Raw genomic sequence first — 24,569 nt, forward strand, 5'->3', positions numbered from 1 at the left:
GCCTGTCAAATGAGTCATTACAAAAAGAATGTGTTTTGGAGTTTACCCGTGGCAGAGTACTTAGCTTTTTTTTTTTTTTTTAGCTACTTGCAACAAGCATTCAAGGGTTTTGCTGCACTTTCCTTATCGTTCCTTGCGTGTTCTGTAAAAGGTAGCTGGGCAAGTCAAAAAGTAAAGTGTGAACTCCTGAATGCAAGTTTTAGCTTGTAAGCTCGGAGGAAAAAGTGTCAACTGTTGAGAAACTCCTCCCATTTTTTTCATTTCCTGTGCTTTTTTTTTTTTAATATCTTACACGTCAGAGTGTTGCCATAGTTACAAAGAGGAAGACTTAACTCTGGTTTCCTGTGGTTAAGTGTGGCCTCTTTGTTCATTCTTCTCTCGCTCACTTCAGTTTCTTCCTCACATTTTGCTCTTCATTCATCTTCATGAGTCATTATCTGCAATACATTTTATAGGCCTAATTTCAACTTGTACATGTTTTTTTTTTGTTCCAGTGCCCGATTAAAACATGTCACGTGCACTGCAGTCATGAAGTGATGACACGCGAAAACGTGCTGAAGTGTGGATGAGTGGAAGGCAGTGTCAGTGTGGTCCATTAAAAAAAAAAAAAATCACAAATTTGTGGCAAAACGAGCCTTTATCCCTCTGTCCCAAGGCTCCCACTTGCGCATTTATGAAATTAAATTTCGGCGTGAGGCTAGTCTCGGTACAGTGTGTGATAGGTCATGTCTTTAGGCCTTTAAATGACATTTGAAAGGGTTCACATGACGTCAAATTGAAAGTCGCAGTCCTTTTAACAGAAAGACGAGCAAAACCCATTGAATGATATTTACGGTGGCCTTACACTGGGCTATTGGGAGCTTTTAATGTCCGCCGACTTCAAGGCCAGAACATCAGATTTTTTTTCGGCCCGTCAGAAGGCCAGTCATCACAAGCAGCCTTGATCGCCTCGGCCCCTCTTTGATCGATGGCCTTTCAGTTTTAGTAATTATACCAGACGGGACCGGCAGGCTGGTGGCGTTGTGGACTGCCGCTAAGTACAAGGTGCATAGACATCCAACTTCTCTTAATTTGGGTCTTATATCCAGACGTCTGTTTACTTTGGCAAATGGGCTGTGTGGATGAATTGTTTCCGTGATGGCCACCGGGATAAATATTTGATTCATTTGATTAATTTCTGCATGTTTTATCGCCTCCGCTTTCATGTTTTTTTTTCTCAATTCCCTTCACAAGAAGTAGCCGTTTGACAGATCGTGGTTATTTCTTCCAAAAGAAGGCTTGTAGTTGTTAATTGCCACTCCCTGTTGAAGTATACTGCCAAATTAAATTGAAAAGAATACTCACGGATCGATACTATTCTATTCATCAGTGAAAAACTGCAACTAATATGCGGCTTACTGAGGCACTTAGTTGCGAAACTCCTTCTTGTTTGTGTCTGCGTTGCCTGTACTATACTACCCCCTGGTGGCCGAGGTGCGCGCACACCAAAAACGAGCACAACGTGGGGTTGGCACATAATTTGATTTTGGGCCATGCAATGAAATAAGAGTTACATTTATAAGTCAAGGCGCCACTGTATCAATTCTTCATTACCGTTGAGCGGTTGAAGCACTGACCGTCTCTAATTAAAATATTAATGAACTTGACAGGTTTTTTTTTTTGCTATTAAGTAAACATTTGCACTCCCCGTTCCTCCCCAGGCCATTGCTTATTTTCTGATGGCATTATCCATTATTCATGATGCATTTGCCCGATCCTTTATGCCTGAACATGTCAATGTGCACGCCTGAGTACAACGGTGGGGCGGCGGCGGCGGTGGGTTGGAGTGTGGCGGCAAATGGCTGTGTATATATAATGCATCAGCAATACACTTGCAGGTTTCCATAGTTCATGATGCAGCAAGGAATCGCCATTAACTCTATCTGCCTTTAAAGCCACGACACAGCACAACGTACAAAATACTTCATGGGCTGGCTCATGCTCAGTTGGTCTTCCCATGCGGCCCAACAACAACCGCGTCTGCCCATAGTGTTGAACAACCTGTTGCCAACTTTATTCTTCCGGAACAAAATTTCACATTCAACCCAAAGCCTTAAATCAATAGCCAGGTTCTCCATGTCTTACTTATGGCCATTAAGAATGACCTCTGAATGAATTCCTAACAGGGTTGACACTCTTTGCACCTACATAAGCCGCGTCTTACTTATGGCCGTTAAGAATGACCTCCTCCGAATGAATTCTTAACAGGGTTGACACTCTTTGCACCTACATAAGCCGGTGTATGTACACATACTGTATTTTTGAATGCAGACAGGTTACCTTTGGGTACCCTGATCCAGCTGTGTGTCCCTTGCAAGGTGTCATTGTCACACAATTGCAACCATGGCCCCACCAGAGGCTTGCAAAAGCCCACGGTCTGATTTAAATGTCAATGGAGAATGTGTTAAAGTCAAGCGAGGCCGAGGCGACAAGACACACAGAGATGAGCTTCTAGAACATATCTACGCTATTTCTTGGGATTTTAGCGAGTGATTTTTTTTGCATGTCGTTGCACTCGTGTTTACCACCTTCAGTGTTGAATTCTTGTGCATTGTGCTTTTTCGAACTTTTCTGATTCGCCGGCGTCCTTGGCTGAGGCTTGGGTCATTGATTTGGCTGCTTCATTGCGGAACCTCACTCAAATGTGTCCCATACGGGTCTCCGAAGGCCTTCCCTTTCTCTCTGTCCTTCACCTTTCATCCTCCTCATTCCCTCCACTGTCTCCCAAGATTAATAGCTTGCAGCCGAAACCGACACAACATCCCGTCGCCAGCTTCTACCAGGACTAAAAAGCAACGCGCGACAATTTTCTTGACCCTTCACTGTCTTGCCTTCACTTGAATGCTTTGCTGGTGAGACAACAAGGCATCACTTTACATGTCATTTCAACTCTTGCTTCCTAAATTATTTTTTTTACATTACAGTGGAGTCTTGAAGGTAAAAGAAAAAAACAGCAATCCTAGTCAATGCTGTGTCACCTTGTTTTTTTTTTTGTGTTTTTTTCCATATTTCACAGCAACTTTGCCCCATAAGCATAGTTGATGCTCTCATGCCGGCTGATCTGAGCTTCGAGATTTGTGAAAAGCTCGTAATCTGCCGGTGCCACCTTTTGAGGCCTATTTTTTACCCCCCAAAATGGGGCACATTAATTTTGTGTTCAAAAAGTCCATTTCGGCAATAAGTCCAGCTGCAGCTTTCTGAAACTTTTTTTTGGAACGAACCCTGTCCCTGTCCTACAGTGTTTTGATCTATTCTGTCTGAATGGAAAAGGAGCAAATATTAAGACACGGTACTTATACAACTAAATTCAGTTCAGTGATGCACAGGCTAAAATGTGTTCTTTTTATTTTATTTTTTTATTGTTGTCAGTTTATATTATAAATGACTGACTTTGCCACCTAATATTCACATTGCAATTCTTTTCCTCTAAAGGCTATTTCCATTTCATTTGGGCGAGCTTTTGCATTGTTTTCGTGAGTGTGAGAGAGACAAAAAGATGTTACGTATCGATTATTTTTAAACGGTTCTTATTCCGAACACAAGTGCACATGGAGACGAGGACAATTTACCATTACTGTTCATCTTCGGTGGCGGTCTGCCCACAACTGAGCCCTCTTGTTTTTTTTTTAATCATTTCTGTTGAAATCTGGAGCCGCAGAAATGCCATCACTGAAAGGCATCAAACGTTCATTTCTTCTTTCTGTCTTCATCAATTTTGCCTTTGTGTCATGCAGAGTCGATATGATCTCGCCTCCTTGGCAGCAGTCGTCAGCGAGCTGTCCAGACTCGCTCTTTGCCCCCCGGCATCAGAGCCATCTGTTGACTGAATTTCTTTGTCCCAGTCTATCAAAACCGCAGTTATGTTGTGTATACGCTCCGAAGTCTTAAGTTTCCAGCTGGGTTCTATTTCCTCGTTGAAAGGATTTCTGAAGGAAGTGGTGCTTGTGTCTCTTCGAGGACCTCCGATGTAGTCCGTGGAGCTCATTGGCACTCGGTGCGCTATTGATATTTTATATAGACGGGTGATGACAGCGGTACGGAAAATGAATTTCACCGACATACAGAGTTGAAAGTGATGCTGTAGTTCCATGAGAAGCAGTTCTAAAGTTCTGCCTAGTGACAGAGCAAGTCTTAGCATTATATTGAGCACCTTTTCACGGCAGACGCGGCAAATTGCCTAACAGTCAAATGCTGAAAAGGAACAGAAAACTTTGGTCAGATGCTCATCGTTCAGACTCGCGTTCCCATCACGATGGCTTATCTTATCATGCTTATTAGTTCTTCATTTAAGGACATGTCGACACTTGCGACTTTCACAACACGAACGCCGATGCGTGCTTGCTGAGACGTGGCTCTCTTTGCGGGAGCAGAAGAGGCGAGTGACAAAACTTCAGGGTTTTGCCTGTCGTAATGTGTGACATTAAATGTGATGTCTGCGTACCGAAAAAGAGCTCAGTTCTGGGACCCGGCGTAAAATACGTACACTATACTAAAAGATGGTACAGTTGGGAAGAATGTGAAGAAAACGATACTTTTCTACCAGCGGCTGAACCAACAAGTCGAGTTCACAACGCAGCATCAATGTTTTAACGCTTGACATCGATTGTTTTTGGCAACTCGCCTTCCACTCGGTCAGTTTACAGAAGACTTTCGGTTTGCTGCCCGAATGTGATGCTCTTGTGGAGCGGCAAAACGTTGGGCGAACGACGCGACAATCTTCTGCGCTGTTCTGAGAGTACAAAAACTAAGCTGGTTGTGGAAGAGAGGAGCAGTTCTTCAGAGTCATAAACTTACGGTTGATAGTTCAGACACACACAAAAAAAAAAAAAAAAGCATTTTATTCACCGGAGAAGTCCTAAGATACAACACGCACCAACATCGTAACGTTTGTCTTTCCGACACGGACGTCAGGATGCTGCACAGCCATATGGAGGCGACATCTGTCCTCAAATACAATAAAAGGCACAACTGAAGAAGGAGCCACAGTGAAACGGAGAAATGCTTAATTGCTTTCAGCCTCCGATGTATTGTTTCTTCGATTTTTTTTTTTCCAATGTCCTGTCATTGATAAAATCACTGATCTAAGCATTCAGCTTTTGCTAAAACGTACGCAGAGAAAGCGGAATGTTTTCTGTTGAATGCTTCCAGTGCCGTCCGCTGAAATCTTGGACCACTGCTTGAACACAAAAGTATCGTAATGTGTCGGAATTTCACTCGTACCACTTTTCAGTTGATGCTTTGTAGCAGTTAACCAGTTTCCTTATATCGATTTGTCAGAGTAGTTTCTGCAATTTCTATATCCTGTACCATATCCTTGTCATCAGACTTGACAATCCACCCCCGCTCTGGTTAGAGCAAGTACTTAATCATTTATCTAATACACTCCAAAGACCCCCTTTACTTCTCGGTCACGTCATTTTCAGTCTTTTCTCGTCGCTACTTGAACGATCTTAAAGTGTGAGGAACCAATGTGAGCCATTGCATCGTCGGGAATGATGAAGGCCACAACATCAACAGCGGCCCTTGTGTTCTCTGCCCGGCAGGGGCCCCACACTGCTGCCTTTGTGTCCAGCGGGACGGGTCAACGCTCGCTCACAACTTGCGCGCTCATTTTATCACGACCCCTAATGCTGCGTGAAGTTTGGGGGGGTCGTGGGGGTGGGTGTGTGGGGATGCTGATGCAATTAACGGGCAGTGCTTAAAGATAAGAGGAAAATGATTATGGAATGATGACCTCGTTTCTCCAGAAGACAAGTCGACGACTTGTGAACAGCATGAGACGTCGTCGTCGGGGGGGCGCATGACGAATTATTGAGACGTTGACATTTTTTGTGGTGATGTATTCATAACGCCAGGTGGCACATGAAATTAGGTGTGTTAAGTACGGCGCCACGGGAAATATAAGAATGATCATTTAAAATAATTTGTCACTCAAACGGCCCTAAACCTGTTGTTATGTACAACAATTGGCCCATATGAAAGGGTCTTTTTGTTGTTGTTGTCGTCCCCTCTCCCCAAATATGCAGCTTTGATGCAAACTAGAGGGATGGAGCTAATTCAGCAAAGGACACGCTATTGGTCCTGCTGTCACACTTTTGCCATCACACATTTTTGGCACAGAAAGCCAAACATCTGCCAATCACGCCTTGAGTAGAATTGCGACTTCGCATCACATTAGAGACTGCTCACTCTTTATCAAGCCCCAGCGCGCTCACTAAATGTCCATTTCCTTCAGTTATGACTCCCTTAATAAATGAGCCCAGTCCTTCAGGAAGCCTTCATATGATGTCATTAAAGCACACGCGCCCATGCAATTGTTGGGAGGCTGTTACTTCCACCTCACAAATGAATGAAATATTGAAACCGTACCAGTCAGCGTTGCACTTGTACTTTGCTCTCTTAGTACACGATTACTGAAAAAGTCACAGCAAAGTACACTCTTGAAAATGGGCATCTGACCAAATTTCCTGAATCACCTGTGGAGAAATGTAACCATTGTTTTGAAAATGTAATTGCTGTACTTATTTCTTTTCAAGCAATTGAACGTGAATTAGAGCTTGTGTTGTGTGTGGTTTTCTCGAGATTAGATATCAAGAATTAGAGCTTGTGTTGTGTGTGGTTTTCTCGAGACAGGAAGAGGCTGAATCATCAGCGTGTCTAAAAGTTGCAGCAAAGTTGTGCTTCAAAACCTGATGAGGAAATTGCAGACAATCATTTTTACCTATTAATTATTCAGCCTTCCCAGTCTTAGGTTATAACACTAGTCAACAAGGTTATAACACTAGTCAACACATTTTAGATGACTAGTCAAGTCGATTTTTTTTTTTTTGTGCTTCTTCCGAATCGGCCCTTGTTTTTTTTTTTTTTTTCTTTTTCTCTAGCACATCAGGTGATAATATTTAATAAATAACAATCATGAGTTACGGGTTAGGTTCAGCACCAGGTGGGATTTTTTTTTTTTCTGATGCGTCATGGCTATAAATTACAACACATGGTAAAATCCGTATTGCGCAAGCTTTTTGGCCAAACTCTTGAAAAAAAGCAAATATCTCAAAAAAGATGTGCTACAAAAAAAGTAAAGCCGTTTAGTTTTTTTAAATCGGCGTCAAAGACGTTGACGGACATCAAAAGAATTTCCGATGAAAAATTTCTGTTGGCCAGCGGAACACATTGAAAGCAACATGGCTGCATGCGCCACATTTCAACACTCATTGAACTAATAATGCAGGTGGGTTAACCAGCCAACAGCTATTTTTCACTGTTATCTTGTCCTGCGTACCTGCATGTGCACATATTTAGAAAAATCCTCAAAAGAAAAATAATCAATTACAAGCAGAATTGTAGGCGGCTGCGCTCGAGCAACGTAGCTCTTTTTCCCGTATGCACAATAACACAAGATGCTTGGCTTCGTGTCCATCTGCTGTTAAACTGAAGAATAAACTTAATATTTCCATTCACCCAGCCGGCATTTTATTTATTACCTATTTTCACCGTTTAAAAAAAAATTGACAGTTTTCGTTCCGTTGCCACTGAAGGGATGCTGCCAGTCGCATGGAACGCTTCTTCGCCACCTGCTAAACAAAATGGCCGTCTGTCTGTTTCGCAAACGGATGAATGTGTCAATCTGATTGGCACTTGCGAAATTATCAGCAAGCAGACTGTACGTGTACATTCGGTGACCGCAGCATTGGGTACCCCACTACACATGCATCTCACCCCCACAAAAATGGTATCAACAATAAAGAGGGTCAATTTTGATTGTCACTGCCACAGAGGAATTAGTTCAGAATGGCGTGTTTGTTCCACTTTTGTTTGTCTTTGGAAGCTCGAAATATCGATCGAAGCAGCCATCACTTTATGATGATGCAGTGCAATTCTCCACCGCCATCAAACAACCACAATCGTAAACATCGAACATCATATTATATTACCTCATTGACTATGTCTTGAGCATCGACTGATACATTGATGCCGCTCTCTACCGGATCTCTTAAGATGGGACTCACTGAAGTCGGTGACTTGGTCCCAAATGACATCCACACATTTCTAATAAAATCCATGTGACGTTGGTAAAAAGTGCATGTATTTCTAGGCAGGCAGGCAGGCATGTTGTGGTCCTTATATCGGAGTCGGAGCTCCTATTCCATTTAGAAATTTGAGCTGCCAGCTGTATGTGTTAAGCGTCCTGGCCCATTGCTACCCAGAGGCTTCCCTGTGGATGTGCGTGCGTGCTACTCGCTGCCTCGTAGGGTACATTGAGGGACTTTACCCCCAGGCCAGTGCACCCTCATGTGTGTGTGCATACTTGCGTGCTAGCATGTGTGTGTGTGTCGTGTTGGATTCCCTGTGGCAGATGATTCTCTCTCTCTCTCTCTCTCTCTCGTCGCCTAGGGGGCCACTGCGCCCTCATGCGTGTGTGCATACGTGCGTGCTAGCATGTGTGTGTGTGTGTGTGTGTGTGTGTGTCATGTTGGATTCCCTGTGGCAGATGATCTCTCTCTCTCTCGTCGCCTAGGGCTGCGAGAGTAAACATAGCAGAGGGTAGGACAAGCCCCGTCAGTCCAAGGCATCGCCATTAAAATAAAAAATGGTGAAGTGGCTTTTCGGAATGAAAAGAGCACAATGAGGATGGTTGCTAATTTGTGGCCGGGGACTTTCCACCGTGAATTAAGATGGGCCAAAATGTGCGTTTTTAAATTCATACTGTAGTGTCAGCTGGGTGGAACTCTCGTGGCTATCCAGTGAGCAGGATGGAAATGAGAGCACGGCACTAGAATAAGGGTAGACAGACGTTCCAGATGTGGGACGGCCTCTCAGGTCAACATTTCCCGTCTAACAGGAGCGTATTTTTAGCTAGAATAAGGGTAGACGTTCCAGATGTGGGACGGCCTCTCGGGTCAACATTTCCCGTCTAACAGGAGCGTATTTTTAAAGCTTTGCCTGTTTTTGTTCTCTTTGCAGGTGCTGGGGAGTCTGGAAAGAGCACCATTGTGAAGCAGATGAAGTGAGTACCTTGAACTTTTATTCCCCCCCCAAAAAAAAAAAATCTGACAAGCAATGACACAATTTAAATGTATTCCTCGATACTTGAGAATTTCTATATTTAGTTGGATCACACTTCAAGTCACGGCCACACAAGGACTGACTGCTTAAAAAAAATAAAGGGAAGAAATAAATGAATATGCGCTAACAGAAATAAATCCCCGTTGTCACTCGTGAACGGAGGTGAGATTTTAGATTTGAATTGATTAGGATTTTGCAGTTCCGATTCCATCATCGGTGCTGCTTATCCACCTTATTCCTTATTAATCCTCTTACCGATTCTCATCGTGTGAAGGGAATGAAATAATATAAATTGGTGTGTTTGCATTAATTTATTGACATAACGGTATTCAACTTTGATCAGAGGAGACACCATATCCAGTTTGTATCTGTAATGTAGCTGACAAGATATCAGTGCTTAAGAAAGTTTTCCAGTTTCACGGTTATTGGACCAGAGAAAATTGAATATTTGGTTTTTCAAGCCCAACTCTACAACAACTTGAAACATTTCTGCCAGGGTATCAGATCTCTTTAATTCACTGGGTATAGATGATCATTTTTTTTTTCACTTCAGGTTTTGCAAGCTGCTTTTACATTCAACTTGATCCAAAACCGGTTTGGCCATAAAACAACTCATTAGCGGCGAGCGCAAAAACCACGACTCAAGTTGTTGTTTTTTTTTTTAATGGGAGGAAGCTGGAGTAACCAAACCAAAGGCCTCACAAGCACAAAGAGAGCATGCAAACTTATCCCAGGATAGTAGAAATCTGGATCCGAACACAATTATGGATCAACTTGCTAACAGTCAAATCGCCCTGCTGCCCTGACCAAAGTATCCCGGTTGAAAATCTTGTGATTACGTAGCACAATTGGTTGAGCACAAATGGAACCTCTAACTGTTTCTGTTGCTTGTCCTCTGGGCTCTCTCCTGGTGTCCTGGCCTGTCTCCCGGTATCTCCTCCACACACCGTATCCTGCTTGAACAACTGTGAGCTTGAGATACCACCTCAAACCCCGTGCGGCACTGGAATTGTGCAAAACCCAGCCAGCCCATGTGGAAGGGGATTTATGACACAGTACAGAAAAGTTTTGGTCTTATAGGTTCAATTTAGACTGGAATGAAGGCAAATGAAACATGAATATATTAATATGCAAGGCGAGCAGTTAATTTATCTACTTCAGAGTTGTAGAACAAATGCGCAAATATGGCCATTGCAAGTTTTGTCTGGAGATTGGACTCCTCCCCCCCGAGGCTCATGCCAAGGAATGTTCCTGCTATGATAATTGCATTCTTGACTGCTCATAAATTAGGTAATTTATAGTTTAGGGCAGTCATTTGAAGCGTAGTAAAATAGATATTATATAATCCGGGTTGAGTCTAAACAGTTTTCACGTCAACAATTAAACCTGCTGATTACGTGTCGCCACTTTCTGCAGCCTGTAATTGACTCAGTGGGCGAGCTCTGTTTGTCACGGGGGAAATTGTTGGATCCACTTATGACAAATGAACGGAACAAATTTTAACTGCATTTTGGGCGGCTGCGATTACAATCCAGTTATGGTGAATTCAGCCAAATTTTGACATGCTTGTCTGAAGATATGCTGCAACGTTGAGTGATCGAGCGCGTCCGATAAATTGCGCTTGATTTTCTTTTGGTTTTTGCACCATTTGGTCAATCAATCACGAAAGCCGTTTGCTGCAGCGCAAGCAAGGATGTCCAAGGACTCGCTTCCGTCGATGGTGGGGGGAAAAATACATTAAAATATTCTCGAATGCAACCGTGTGACAGTTAATCCTCGGTGCGGTTGGCGTTCTAAATTGCGCCCCTGACATGACGGCGGCTTCGCAGCGTGTGTCACAATCAAACCAATCATAGCTCCACTTTTCAAAGTATTGTTTGGTTGAAGAGTAAATAGAGGGCGGGGGGAGCGGGGGGGGGGGGATTTCAATCTTCGAAACTGACTTGCCGCTTCTCAGCGGGCTCACTTGCATTTTAACGAGGTTTCATTTCGTGCATCGCTCGCTATTGAGCGTTCTGGGTGTGCCACCGGTCTCTGGGCCCTCACAAACCCGTTGGAGATGTTTATTGAAGCGGTGCGGCTTAGCATCTCCTCTTTGCTGTCAGTCTCCTCACCTGTGCTAGCAACGCAGCTCATGTTTATTTCAGGCCTTCATGTCAGAACACCTCCACCTTTTTTTTATTTTTAAATACGGTGGTGCCTTGAAATACGAGTTAGATTTGTGCGGTGACATGCTCGTAATCTGTTGCAGTCTCGATAATATTGTACTTCATCAAAACACACAGCGATGACATCTTGATTCGAATGTAAAGCATGAGTATGGAGTATCTCCAAAAAAAAAAAAAAAAGTCAGGTCACTTGTAGCTAAAGGCGCCGCTCTCTTATGACATCATTGAGAGACATCAAATATTTTCCTTCCATGCTGTTTTTGATAATTGCACTTTGCAGTTCACAATTTTAACATGCACATTTGCAAACATTCATCGCATTGAGATTGAGCTTGGAGCTTCGTCACAATCGATCCGTGAGAATTCTGTCGATGGCTTGTGGACTAACCGTGTCTGCGGGCAATGGTGGCAAAATGGAGTGCACGACTCTGCTTTAACCCTCAGATGAGACGTTGAATTGAGTCAGTCTCAACATGACATCTACGCAGATATCTGCTGCGGCAACTCCTCCGAGCAGCAATACTTTTGCTTAAAACAACACTGGCAATGGGAACAGTAATTCACAAGATTCAGACCGACTTTTCCACCCCATGAACTTATTTCACCCAACATCGATCAAGGAAATGTAGTCAAATGCCCGCCCCTTGGAAAAACTGCTTCCTCTGATGATTAGAATCCGCACATCTCTTGCTCATGTTCCAATTTCTAATTGTAACAAAGCAAGCGCCGACACGAACTCAATGTCCTCAAAGTTTCGCCTTTCGATTTTACATTAACGTCAGCATAAAAATACAGCTTGAATGATTGACTCGATTTTTGACCTGCATGCATTCAAATGAAAGCACAAATTTTTTGTCACTCATATTCAAAACCAGAGAAGTCCCATCCTATTTTTTTTCCAGACCTACACTTTTGTGTACTCACTAATACTTTTGATATGCCAATTACTGCTGAGGAGGACTTACTCAATGGCAGTTTTTTCTTCTTCTTGCTTTAAGTATTGCGGCTGGTATCGGCAGCGTTCATCAGTACCCGATACCTTAAAACAAGGCTGCTCCTACCCCATTACTGATATCTAGTATCTGTGCTCTGTCATTCCTACTTAAAACATTCGGTTGATGTCCCAAAAGTTTTGCGCTCTCGATTGTATTAACATAAAGTAATCTTGACAAACTCATTACATTGAAACATGGCAAAACATACCTCGATAAAACATATTATTTAATGCTTTAGCCTTGTTGCTTTTAACATGACGGTGACAACCGATTTGTTAATCATCATAAAGTGGATTCACGATGTCGGCATCAAGCGTCTTGACATTTTCATCGTATCCCATTTCACACGCTCGCACATTTTGGGTGTGTTCGAAAAATGTAGGAGTCATTTAAAGATGGATTTTCCTGGGATTATTTTTTACATTCAATGTATTTTCCGGTGTTTGTTTCCAGGATTATCCATGAGGACGGCTACTCAGAAGAAGAGTGCAAGCAGTACAGAGCGGTTGTGTACAGCAACACCATCCAATCCATCATGGCTATCATCAAAGCCATGGCCAACCTGAAGATTGACTACGAGGACGCTGGAAGGGCGGTAAGGCCAATCAATATAGTCGCCTTGTGGTATGGTTTTACAATGCAGTTGGCTAACTGGAATAGGACTACCCAACTGTAAATACCGGAGACCGGAGTAATGTGAAGCTGATAAGAGTGAGGCGTTAAATACATCTTTGGGGGGGGGGGGGGGCCCCCAATCGACTCTGCTCTGCCCAGCAATATCATCTCTTACGATCGCCATCAAAGCCGCTCTCTTGCCTTCATCTTTAACACCCGCATCATGTTCCGAGGATTTTGTGCGGCGGAATTTGCGCAGCGCGGATTCTCTCTCTCAAGGGAATTGTGACGGTCCCCACCAGGAAATCGAGTGTGAGCTGTAGATCCTTTCGAACGAGTCTCGCCGAGTGCTGCATATTCTGTCCCGCTGCGTGTTTCTGTACCGCTTCGAGAGACTGTAAAAAAAAAAAACAACCTTTCAACAGTTGCCCGCCCAGGGATGCAATGAAAGGATGTGGAAAATACATGAATAGCTCTCAACAGTAAAGAAAGATGCGGGAAAATAGTTTTGAGTGATAGAATGGCACTGTGTGAGATTCACACTCGCAATTGAGCATTGTCATTGGGGGGGGAAAAAAGGCTTCCTTTCCTTTATTCACCCTTGTCATCTTTAAGTGACATTTTGCTCGCAAAATGTTCATGAAAATGTTCACGCCTTATAATCCGATGCACCTTATATATGGTCAGTATTCTGATTTCTTGGATGTAATATTTGAAATGTTCTTTAAAGTGCTTTGTTATAGCTGCATTGGTTCTGAAAGCGCGAAACAAATAAAGCTGCATTGTATTGTATTCCCTTTAGCGGAGCTCCAATCTAGTGGCTGCGTATCCCAACCACTGCCACTATTGTAGCTTCTATTCTATGCGCCTTATAATGCGGTGCACCTTATATATGAAAACTGTTTTAAAATAGGCCATTCATTAAAGGTGCGCCTTATACTCCAAAGTGCCTTATAGTGTGGAAAATACGGTAAATCCGATTTGAGACAACAGTAGTTGCAGTGAGGTCCTCAACTCCCACAGGTCCCCCGACTACATTTGTATTCTTGAATTGAAAAGCATCATTAGTCCTGGTTGTGTGCTCGTATTGCTTCATTCAGGTTAATTGAGCTTCACTTCATCCCCATCCCAGAGAATGTCATCCTGCAATTCCTCAGCGATGATGCGATGTGTCTGATGTGTTTTTGTGTTGTCAGGACGACGCCCGGCAACTGTTTGCCCTGTCTGCAGCCGCAGAAGAGCAGGGCATCTTGCCGGACGACCTGTCGAATGTCATCCAGCGACTGTGGGCCGACGGCGGCGTGCAGAGCTGCTTCACACGAGCCCGCGAGTATCAGCTCAATGACTCCGCATCCTAGTGAGTGACCATTCCACCCAATCAGCTGTAGCTATACTAATTAACTAGTATAGCTATTTTAATTAACTAGGGGAGAGGCAGAGTACACTCTGGACTGGTCACCAGCCAATCACAGGACACATTTTGTCAAATAACCGTTCATATCCACATGCATGGACACTTCAGAGTCTTGTCAAGCATTTGGGAGGAAGCAGGAGCACACACACTCGGATAGGGAGAACAATGCGGGACCATATTTATACCGTATCGAATCATATTGAGACTTAATTAATTATCCTTAGAATGACCTTTGTGCTAAAATAAAAGTGAAGGAATTTGGGCTGATTTTATTCGGGTCACAAAATCGATTCAATGATATATTTTTGACGTATAGCTCTTGTGTGCACACCTTGGCCACCGGGAGGGGGCGGGGCAGGGCAGTTAAATACAGTCATGCAGAAACAAACAGTTTCACAACTAAGCCACTTTTCTGCAGGAGTATTTGTCATTTTTGCAGAGGATAAAGAATATATACCCCCGAGTAGCATATCTGGCGGCATGTTGTTGCCGCATCGTTTGTGTTTGCTGCTTAAAGCATTATGATGTCGCCGTATAAAATAATAATAAACTGATGGTAAATAAATTATTTTACACACACATTTCATTTGTTTGATATTTTTTATTAAATTTGTTCAATTTTATAGTTCAATTATACATATTTTTTTAAAGTTCTATTTGTTACATTAAACTAGATTTTTTTTTTTTTGGACTGTCTGTTCTGAAAATCAAATATTCGCCCGCCCCAGCTCTAAACCATATTTCACTGTCTGTTGTGTAATCGCTATAAGTAAATATGCACGCCTGCAATTGGGTCATAAATCTGAACCTGACTCTTGGGTTGTCAGTGTTCTGCCAACGTTGTTGCCCAGCCAGTTTGAGCTCCTTTCTCTTTTTCTCAGCCCTGTGTGAGGGAACACGTGGGGCTTTTAATTTGAAGGAACCTTTCTGTCCAACCCAGTGCACACCTCTCTCCACATGATGAATATTGAATCTTTTTTTTTTTTTTTCACCCCAGCTATTTGAACGACTTGGAGAGGATAGCCAAGCCTGATTATATCCCCACACAGCAAGATGTGCTTCGAACCCGAGTCAAGACCACGGGCATTGTGGAAACACACTTCACCTTTAAAGACCTGCACTTCAAGTAAGCCCTTTCGTCTACATAGTGCTACCAAGTCAGTCAGCCACTAACAAAACAATGTAGCGGCGTATGATGTTGCTGACAATACAGTACTGCCTTCAGCAAAGATTGTGTGCTCCAAGAAAAAAAAAAAAAAGGGATTTTCTGCCTGTATTAAATGTTGGACTTGGCCAGACTACTTATGAAACAGTTGTTAGCATGCCCTTACATGACTTGTATAAAAAAAAATAAGAGGTGTGTCTGGTTTGCAGTTACTGGACTCTTAGAATGGAAAGTTACATGAGTAATCCCACAATGTTACGTGCACACACAAAATCCCCGTTGGGTCATCTGCACTCAAGATGTTTTAATCCAGACACACAACCTCCATTCATGGGCCCACACAAGCACACAAGATGTTTTTTTTTCCCCCCTTCTTCTTTTGTGTGTCTAAATTAGAGGTTCTCAAAGTTTTTTGGGTCCTAAAAATATTTGTATCCCTGAATATATTTTCGAATAAAATGTATTGATTTAGCATGTTTGTTTTTAATTGGCATCATCTCCATATGTAGGTATGCGCTTTTTATTTATTTTGTAGACCCCATGATAAGCCTTGCAGACTCTGGGTGGGGTTAGGGACCCTATTTTAAGAGCCACTGATCTTAAAAAGGACAACCAGAATATTCGAAACCCCGGTCTGCGTGATTCAGAGCACACTGCAGCCATTTTCCACCACAATAAAAAAAAATATATAGATTGCTTGGTTGAAAACTTTACTGAAGTAGAAGAAGAAATGTGCCGATGGACCTAATATTGTGACCGGGTGGCTGTATCATCATTCCACATAAATGACATCAGCACACTGTGCAGAGGAGAACACCAATGAATACATTTAGTCTGTATTTGCATGGGTAATAATTAAACCTCATCATTCTGTCTGGATGTGTTAGTTTGGAGCGGGGGATATGAAGCAGGTCCACGCAATGTGCCTGTTTGATCTTGGCTGAGTACCCATGCACACACAAACACGCAGCTGTGCAGAAGCTGAGCAACTCCAGTAGAAAGCTTTTCCCAAAGTGTGTCAGTGTTATAATGAGGTGCGCTGACTCGGGCCGCGCAGCTTGTCTCTCGCGAAACCCAACTGCGCCAGTGAAAACGACTCACCTTGAACGTCGCGTCATCAAACACCGGCCTGCTTTAATAGCAGGAAAAGCTCCGCGTGAGCACCCTGCATGCGCACACCTCCACGAATAAGTCACATGGGTTGAAAAATGTACGGCCACGGCTTGTTTTTGAATTGTTTTTTCTAAAGCAGCTGCTCAGAAAAGACCAGGATGTGTTGACAAGTCTGCTGAGGGATAATATATAAGCTGTGTTGTGTGTCTCCTGCACTCATGCCATCCTGCCCCCCCCCCCAAAAAAAAACACTGAAAGGTTGCACGTGTTTCTTGTGTGTTTACAGGATGTTTGATGTCGGAGGCCAACGCTCCGAAAGGAAGAAGTGGATCCACTGTTTCGAGGGAGTTACCGCCATCATTTTCTGTGTGGCCATGAGTGCTTATGACTTGGTCCTGGCTGAGGATGAAGAGATGGTGAGAACTGTGCAAATTATGTTCTAAAAACACGAATAATGGGAATTATGTTATTTGGTAGGATCGAATAATCGGCTCATGTTCAAATTTTCCACTGCAGATATGTGATTAGCTATTCTCAAATTCACGGATGATGGGATTTTGTGCCATCTAATAAAAACATTCCTTCAGTTTTTATACAACTTGAGGCATATACTTCCTGAAAATATTTGCCACCTTCCAAGTTGTACCAAATTGACTCTACTGTCAAGGTAATGTTTGAACAGATTTGTTCTCATATTTTCAACTTCTGACCCCTAAAAAAAGTCTTTGAAACGTGGCTCCCCTTTAACTCGTGCGCACCCCCCCCTCCCCCAGAACCGCATGCACGAGAGCATGAAGCTGTTTGACTCCATCTGCAACAACAAGTGGTTCACCGAGACATCCATCATCCTCTTCCTCAACAAGAAGGACCTGTTTCAGGAGAAGATCGCCCAGAGCCCGCTGACCATCTGCTTCCCGGAGTACACCGGTATGGCAACACAAGTACGCCTGCATGGAGGGTGTTCCTAATATTTGGGTTCGCTCCATAACAGGCACAAAATAATAAGCAGCTTTCAGTACGAGGCAGTGAAGTTCGACACCACTGCAAATTACACCCAAGATAGATTTTTTTTTTAATTTATTATTATTATTTTTTTACAATTGTGGTCATTCGCTTGTGTGATGTCGACGCGTCATTCTCTTCGACGCCCCTTCCAGGCCCCAACAAGTATGAGGAGGCGCAGGCGTACATCCAGACTAAATTCGAGGACCTGAACAAGAAGAAGGACACCAAGGAGATCTACCCGCACTTCACGTGCGCCACAGACACCAAGAACGTGCAGTTCGTGTTTGACGCCGTCACTGACGTCATCATCAAGAACAACCTGAAGGACTGCGGCCTCTTCTGAGAGCAGGTGAGCGTCGGGGGCAAGAGCCGCCCGCGCGCTCTCGTGTCGTAGTCAGCAGAATCACGTCACTTGCTGTTTGCGTGTGTCTTTCCAGAGGATCTCCCGTGGAACGAAAGGCGCATCCTGAACGACTGCACTGGCCAGCCACCATCTCGCTTTTCCTTCGGCAAGAGACTGCCAAGCCCAGCAGCCTTGCAAGCGCGTCCACTTGATGTTAACTCTCTTTGGGCTACGACCACAAAATCAGCATCTATTCGTGTTTATCTTCTATTCTTCTTCAACTTGTTTTTTTTTTAATATATATATAATTGCTTTCATTTTACTTATAGCGAGTCTCGTTATTCAGTTTTTAATCACGCCAAGCTTATTTTTAAAGAGATGAAGCACACGCATGGACTCGAGATCTGACTTATATCAGGATTGTTTTTTTGTTTGTTTTGTTTTTTTTTTCTGTCCATGTTGATAACGTTTACATAGGTTCATCATCATTTATAGCTTGTATTGTTCTGCATGACTCAACATGATGGCTATTAACTCTTATTACTTATCTGCACAAATGATCTAACATTCCGACAGAATAAAAAGTATTAATAAAAGCCAGACGAGACGGCCACATTCTTACTGATTTTAAAACTTGTGTAGCTAAATAACTTTCCTTCACGTTTTATACTGTCGTAGCCGCTCCATTGTTTGTCACATCGCTCGTGTGTGTGCTTGTGTCTTGACTTCTGTTTACAACTTTTTTTTTCACCTACCCCATTCCCTCCCATTTTTCTGCCTTGCATCTATGAATATATAGTGATTATTAATGAGAGACAAAAATCTAATTCCAGAAAAAATTGAGTTTTTTTTCTTTCTTTTGGTTATTAAAATTGTTTTAAAGTCAATATGATTTAATTTAAATAAAAGTAGAGATCACTTGACCCCTCGTGCATTGTCTTTCCCCCTGCTATATATATATCAGTGGTTCTTAACCTGGGTTCGATCGAACCCCAGGGGTTCGGTGAATCGGTCTCAGGGGGTCAACGGAGCCTCTGCCATGGAGGGTGAACACACGACGTAACAGGTCAAATAGTTATAACATCCCCGCTGGCTGCAGATGATTACATTGCTTGTCCAATCAGTGCTGTGGGAAATTTGGTTCACTTAGCAGTCAGCGTGTAACTGTCGTGATAGTACGTCGTACAATTAAAATTTTATATACACACATATATATATATATATATATATATATATACACTTGACATTTTATTTACTTTTTTCTGTTTTTAATAAATGCGTCTTTTTTTATATTTGTAAAAAATATATTTATTTTTCACTAATGAAGGGTGCATATTAACTGGTTGGGTTCGGTACCTCTAAGAAGGTTAAGAGCCACTGATATACACACACACACACACTCACACACAGTAATTGGTTTTCATGGTTGCTTATCTGTCTTATCTGATTTATACAAATTGCATGGTACTCGTGCTAGCATGACAGTTGCGAATGAATATTCGACAGTCGTTTCAGGTTAATTTGATTTGAGAAGAAAATTGTATTAGAATAGGACATTGAGCTGATAAATATGGATATAAAAAGTTTACACACGCCTGATTAGATGCACTGGAACATGGAGTGAACACAAACTTGTCTCCCAAGCGTCACTCATCCTTTGGGAGACATTACACTGGCTTACCTGGACTGCCACCTTGTGGACATGAGAAGGACTTCACCTACCTCTGCCAAGCAATGACGGTGGCGGTGCGCAACCTTTTGAGGTCAAAGACATTTTTTTCGAGGGACTCGATATTAATCAACACCGCTTAGGCAAAACTTCTATGTGTACTTCTAAATAACATAAGAATTAAAATATTAGCTTTTGAGATAAACGTTAAAGTACCTCGTCAATATTTGTTTAGAATTGGTTTCCCAAGTTTCAGTCGTCGCAAGAATATGTAGAGCTGAAAAAGATTTTACATAGTATGTTTTCAAAGTTTAACGAGGGAAGAAAGTTACATTTGACGTAACAGACAATCGAATCCAGCGGACGACACCTTCCCCCAACTCATTTGTAAAATCGAGGCTCCGCTGTAGTTAATTAGATTGCTTTCAATTATGGGTATCCAAAGTCCGGACCATTGCTTGATTGTTTTCGACCCATGGTAAATCCTAAAATTAAGATCAATCCACATGAGAACACGATGAAGAAAGATTAGAACCACATTTAAAAAGTAAAACCACGAAAGAGTGTGAGAAAATTGCCCTGTGACAAGCTATCACATTCTGTGACATAAGTGGAACACAAATGCTTTCTTTTTAGATATATTTATCTGCACTGCATCTTGACCTGCGTTGGATTGCTTTTAGATGTGAAGAATGTTAGTTTTCCACTTCGGTGGGAAGATCAGGACACCCCTGGACTAAAAAAATTTTTTTTTTTTTTTTTTATTGATGCAAAAGAAATTTTCCTCAAATTTGGAATGAACGATGTAAAAACGTGCATCATATATATATATATACACACACAAACACATACATTTTACCGAAAGTATTTGCTCACCCATTCAAATGACCAGAATCAGGTGTCCGAATCACTTGGCTTGGCCACAGGTGTGTAAAATCAAGCACCTAGGTCTGCAGACTGTTTTGACAAACGTTTGTGAAAGAATGGATCGCTCTCAGGAGTTCAGTGAATCCCAGCATGGAACTGTCAGAGGATCCCAACTGTGCAAGAAATCCAGTTGTGAAATTTCCTCGCTCGTAAATATATTCCACAGTCAACTGTCAGCTTTATTACAAAAGAATGGAAGAGTTTGGGAACAACAGCCACTCAGCCACGAAGTGGTAGGCCATATAAACTGACGCAGTCGGGTCAGCGGATGCTGAGGCGCATAGTGCAAAGAGGTCGCCGACTTTCTGCACAGTTAATTGCTCAAGAGCTCCAAACTTCATGTGGCTTTCGGATTAGCCTCAGTACAGTGCGCGGAGAGCTTCATGAAATGAGTTTCCATGGCAGAGCAGCTGCATCCAAGCCATACATTTCGGACTGCATTGTGCCAAGTGTGAAATGTGGTGGAGGAGAAATTATGGTGTGGGTTTTTTTATTTTTATTTTTTTTAAAGTTTGGCTTGGCAACTTAATTCCAGTGAAAGGAACTTTGAATGCTTCGGATACCAAATCGTTTTGGATAATTCCAGGTGAGCAAATACTTTTGGTAATACTGTGTGTGTGTGCGTGTGCGTGTGTGTGTGTGTGTGTATGAAAACTAAATCTAAAGTGATTTCTGCCTGTCAAAAATGTATGATGGTATGAATAATGTGGGGTTTAAATGTTGATGAATCAAATGCTCCATTACAAAGATGAATATTAGATAGTTAAAGTGGCTTCAGGAGCTGATTATTGCATAAAGTGTCCAAGTTGTGGTCTCTTTAAAAATGGAGGCCTTGTTTAGGTAGGACAACGCTGATGGCCTCTGCGTGGGGACAGCCGTTGCAATGTAAATGGGGGTTGTTTGGTGCCATTTGCAGGTAAATGCAACACAAAGGGGCTCGTTTTGGTGAGGGTCAAAGGGAATGCAGATGTGTGGCAGGTTCAGACATGTGACCATGATCTTCATGCTAATGTTGTACTTGAACAGCGGCCATCACAGACACTCCAGCACAAGTGCTCCTATCACATCAGCATAAAGGTTCAATCGGTGAATAGCCTGCGAACAACAATTAGGGATCAACAGAAAGGTGCAGATTGAAGCATTTTACCCTTGAATGACAATGAACCAGCACCGCTGCAACAAGCGCTTCATTTAGGAAGCGTTTGGACAAAAACAGCGGGGCAGGTCATGCTTTTTTTTTTTTTTTTTAACAATCTCATGGTAGCAAATGTATAAAAATTGTTGTCTGAAACAAATGCCTTTGGACATCACTACAATAAGTTTGACATACACAAACAATACGAAGCCGTTAAATGCTCTCCCACTAGATGGCAGAAGGTTAACCCGTGTATCCTCCTGCTGCCATCCATCCAAGGCACATCCACACACACAGACAAATATATATATATATATATATATATATATATATATGTGTGTGTGTGTGTGTGTTCAATTAAGGTAGGAGGGAAATTTTGGAGTACAGATGAGCAGACCAGGCGCACAGTTCAAATGTTTTGGGTTCAACTCTTGGCCCTTTGCATGGATTGATCAACTGCAGCCATTTTTTGTAGATTGCAATACACCAGGAGGTCAAAAGCATGAGGGCAAGAGACATACCTGCCAATATAATGTGTCGACTCCAACGACCAGTTTCTCAAATGGGGAAATTCTAATTTGTCATTTTGACATGACACACAGTGCAATGATTGACTGGGTTACGTATGATGTGAACATTTTGCACACTGGGGCTCTTTCATGAGGTACACCTGCAAAATTGAATACAGTGAAACAATTTTGTCATCAACAAAATCACAACTGTATTTGAAATATCTATATATTTTTGATTTGCTTTTGAAAAAATTTCATAGGGGTATTTAATTTTATGATAAATGTAATTTTATTCTTGATATTGCTCTTGAATTGAAGTCGTACTATGGTATTCGAAACACACCGTTGCTTTCCCTCTTTCTTTCTCTCTACATCTATGCAACATTGTAAATCACATTGAATCATACATTGCCAAACATTTGAGTAAGGCCAAATGATTAAAAGCTTTGAAAGACGCAGAAAAGAAACTGCAGTGTTCACTTGCGTCACTGATGGCGAGAAGCACAGTCAAATATTTCCCTGCTTCATATCCGTCGCAAAACAACAGTTTTATGGTAAAATGTTATTTTGGACGGGATTTCCCTTTCAAAATTTGATTGGTGGATGCTTTCGAAATCGGATTGAGACTCTCTCAAGGCGCAACAAAGAGCTTCGCGCTCGCTGCTCTCCGATTGGCCGATTTGCGAACGGGACTCGCCGATTGGCCGCTCGATTTTGTCGGTCTCTGATTGGCTGTTTGTCGCATCTACCCGCAAAGACCCAAAACAGACAGGACGTGAAACCTTCACGCACATCAGCACATCTGCACTCTGCAGAGCAGCTGGAGGCGACACCGGCACTCAGGACTCTCCTTTTACGCAGCTACATGGCACTATTTTTTGTTCCGCTTCGACTCCAGCAGAAGAAGGTGCTCCTGTTTTAAACTGCACCGTCGTTTGTGTTCTCCTACTAAAAGCGGAGGAAACGATATGGTAAGTTTTCTTCAACTCTTTATATCAACATTCCTGTGTAGTGCTGCTCACCAATGTACTTTATTTGTTGTTGTTTTTTTTTAATGTTCCATTTATGGTTTTTTTTCCATTTTAAGTTTAATATCTCATTATCATGTCATCAACACAGACCGCCGAATAGTTTTCCACACTTTTTTGGCCCAGTATTGCATCCCCAGTCAACCTCCGTTCTCCCTCACACACACAGCATCACATGATCCCTCCTTATGCATTTGAAATGTGAGGCACCCACAACATTCCAACCAATCAGAAATGTGTCCCAGGGAGAAAACTTTGATATTAAATTGCCCTCATTTGTCACTGGTGACTTTCTTAAAGACACAGGATCCTTTTTTTGGGAGCTAAATTAAGATCCACCAGAGTCCCGTTTGATATGCTGCAGCTGTTTTCACTTTGGAGACATGCACACTGGTTAGAAATGAGTGCACATGCCTGGATTTCCCCCTTGAATCATTCCAGATTCAAAGTCAATGAACGGGCATTGGCTTTACCTTGAATGATACCGTCACGGACCTTCACTTTAATAATGAAGATGAGCAATTGTAGGCTTGAAGGCGGACTGTGTTACGCGAGCAGCCCCTCAGTTAAAAATGTTGAAACTTTCCAGACTACTTCAATAGGTCCAATTAGGCCAATGCAACTGACCGTTTATAGAACTAGAAATCCTGTTGCACCAAGAACTTGGTAAAGCTGCCTCAGTCTCACATGGTTTTAATAGAAACAATCTGTTGCAGAGGCATTCTGTCACCAAGTCACATTTTCAGTGCAATAATAGCCGAATAATCCACCATGATTTTGAAAAAGAGTGGCATATATCATTTACTGCACCTTGAACCCATTTCTATTGAATTGCATTTACTGGTTCATGAGCAGATTGAACTCTGACATAGTGCTATCGGAAAAACTGATTAATTGGTTGCACCCATTTAACAACACGAAATGAATGTTGTCTCATTGGATTAAAATGGAAAAAAAAAACAGTCTTTCCTTTTGACCACTGTTTAAAGATGCCTTTTGTCACTCCTTAGCTGTGCCTCCGAGAGTCCGGCGACTGTTTGAGGGAGCACATGCACTACATGATGAGATCCCTTCAGGACCTGAAGCATCTGAGAAGGACGTGTCCCGCAACCTGCAGAAACACTCGCCCTCCCAGCACCAACCAGCTCCCCACCGTTGCCCTCAGCGGCCCGTCCGCTGTGCCTCTGTCCTGCCGGCCCAGAGACCAGCGCGCCCGTCTCAGGATATCCAGCGCCAGCACAGCCAGTACCTACGACTCGGCCTGCTGCCTGGCCACCCCTCTGGAGGAAGAGGAGGACGATGACGAAGACGACGGCTGCAGCAGTCGCCTCGGCCTCAACTCGCCGAGCCGCCACCAAAGTTTGGACTTTGACTCCCG

The 24,569-nt window shown here is 42.7% G+C and overlaps 2 protein-coding genes and 1 long non-coding RNA gene across 3 annotated transcripts in view; 2 read left to right on the forward strand and 1 right to left on the reverse strand.

Moving 5' to 3' along the window:
- LOC109522430 (guanine nucleotide-binding protein G(i) subunit alpha-2-like) overlaps window positions 1-18,567 on the forward strand; it is a 40,864-nt gene extending 22,297 nt beyond the window's left edge. The window contains exons 2-9 of the mRNA XM_019881000.1: window positions 9,001-9,043; window positions 12,719-12,860; window positions 14,077-14,237; window positions 15,292-15,420; window positions 16,859-16,988; window positions 17,346-17,499; window positions 17,730-17,926; window positions 18,015-18,567. Coding sequence (XP_019736559.1) covers window positions 9,001-9,043; window positions 12,719-12,860; window positions 14,077-14,237; window positions 15,292-15,420; window positions 16,859-16,988; window positions 17,346-17,499; window positions 17,730-17,920 — 950 coding nt within the window. The 3' untranslated portion in view covers window positions 17,921-17,926; window positions 18,015-18,567. The remainder of the gene's footprint in view (window positions 1-9,000; window positions 9,044-12,718; window positions 12,861-14,076; window positions 14,238-15,291; window positions 15,421-16,858; window positions 16,989-17,345; window positions 17,500-17,729; window positions 17,927-18,014) is intronic.
- Window positions 13,459-24,569, reverse strand: part of LOC109522432 (uncharacterized) — a 12,276-nt gene continuing 1,165 nt past the window's right edge. Inside the window, exons 2-3 of the long non-coding RNA XR_002169566.1 lie at window positions 24,169-24,170; window positions 13,459-13,779 (exon numbers count right to left, since the gene is read on the reverse strand). This is a non-coding gene — a long non-coding RNA (uncharacterized LOC109522432). The remainder of the gene's footprint in view (window positions 13,780-24,168; window positions 24,171-24,569) is intronic.
- LOC109522431 (protein FAM212A-like) overlaps window positions 21,033-24,569 on the forward strand; it is a 4,292-nt gene continuing 755 nt past the window's right edge. Inside the window, 4 exon segments of the mRNA XM_019881001.1 lie at window positions 21,033-21,102; window positions 22,921-23,134; window positions 24,202-24,566; window positions 24,568-24,569. The exon segment at window positions 24,568-24,569 is cut by the window's right edge and continues 755 nt beyond it. Of these exon segments, the coding sequence (XP_019736560.1) occupies window positions 23,132-23,134; window positions 24,202-24,566; window positions 24,568-24,569 (370 nt within the window). The 5' untranslated portion in view covers window positions 21,033-21,102; window positions 22,921-23,131.

This window comes from Hippocampus comes, unplaced genomic scaffold (assembly GCF_001891065.2).
Source record: "Hippocampus comes isolate QL1 unplaced genomic scaffold, H_comes_QL1_v1.1 scaffold68, whole genome shotgun sequence".
In the NCBI taxonomy this organism is placed as follows: Eukaryota; Metazoa; Chordata; class Actinopteri; order Syngnathiformes; family Syngnathidae; genus Hippocampus; species Hippocampus comes.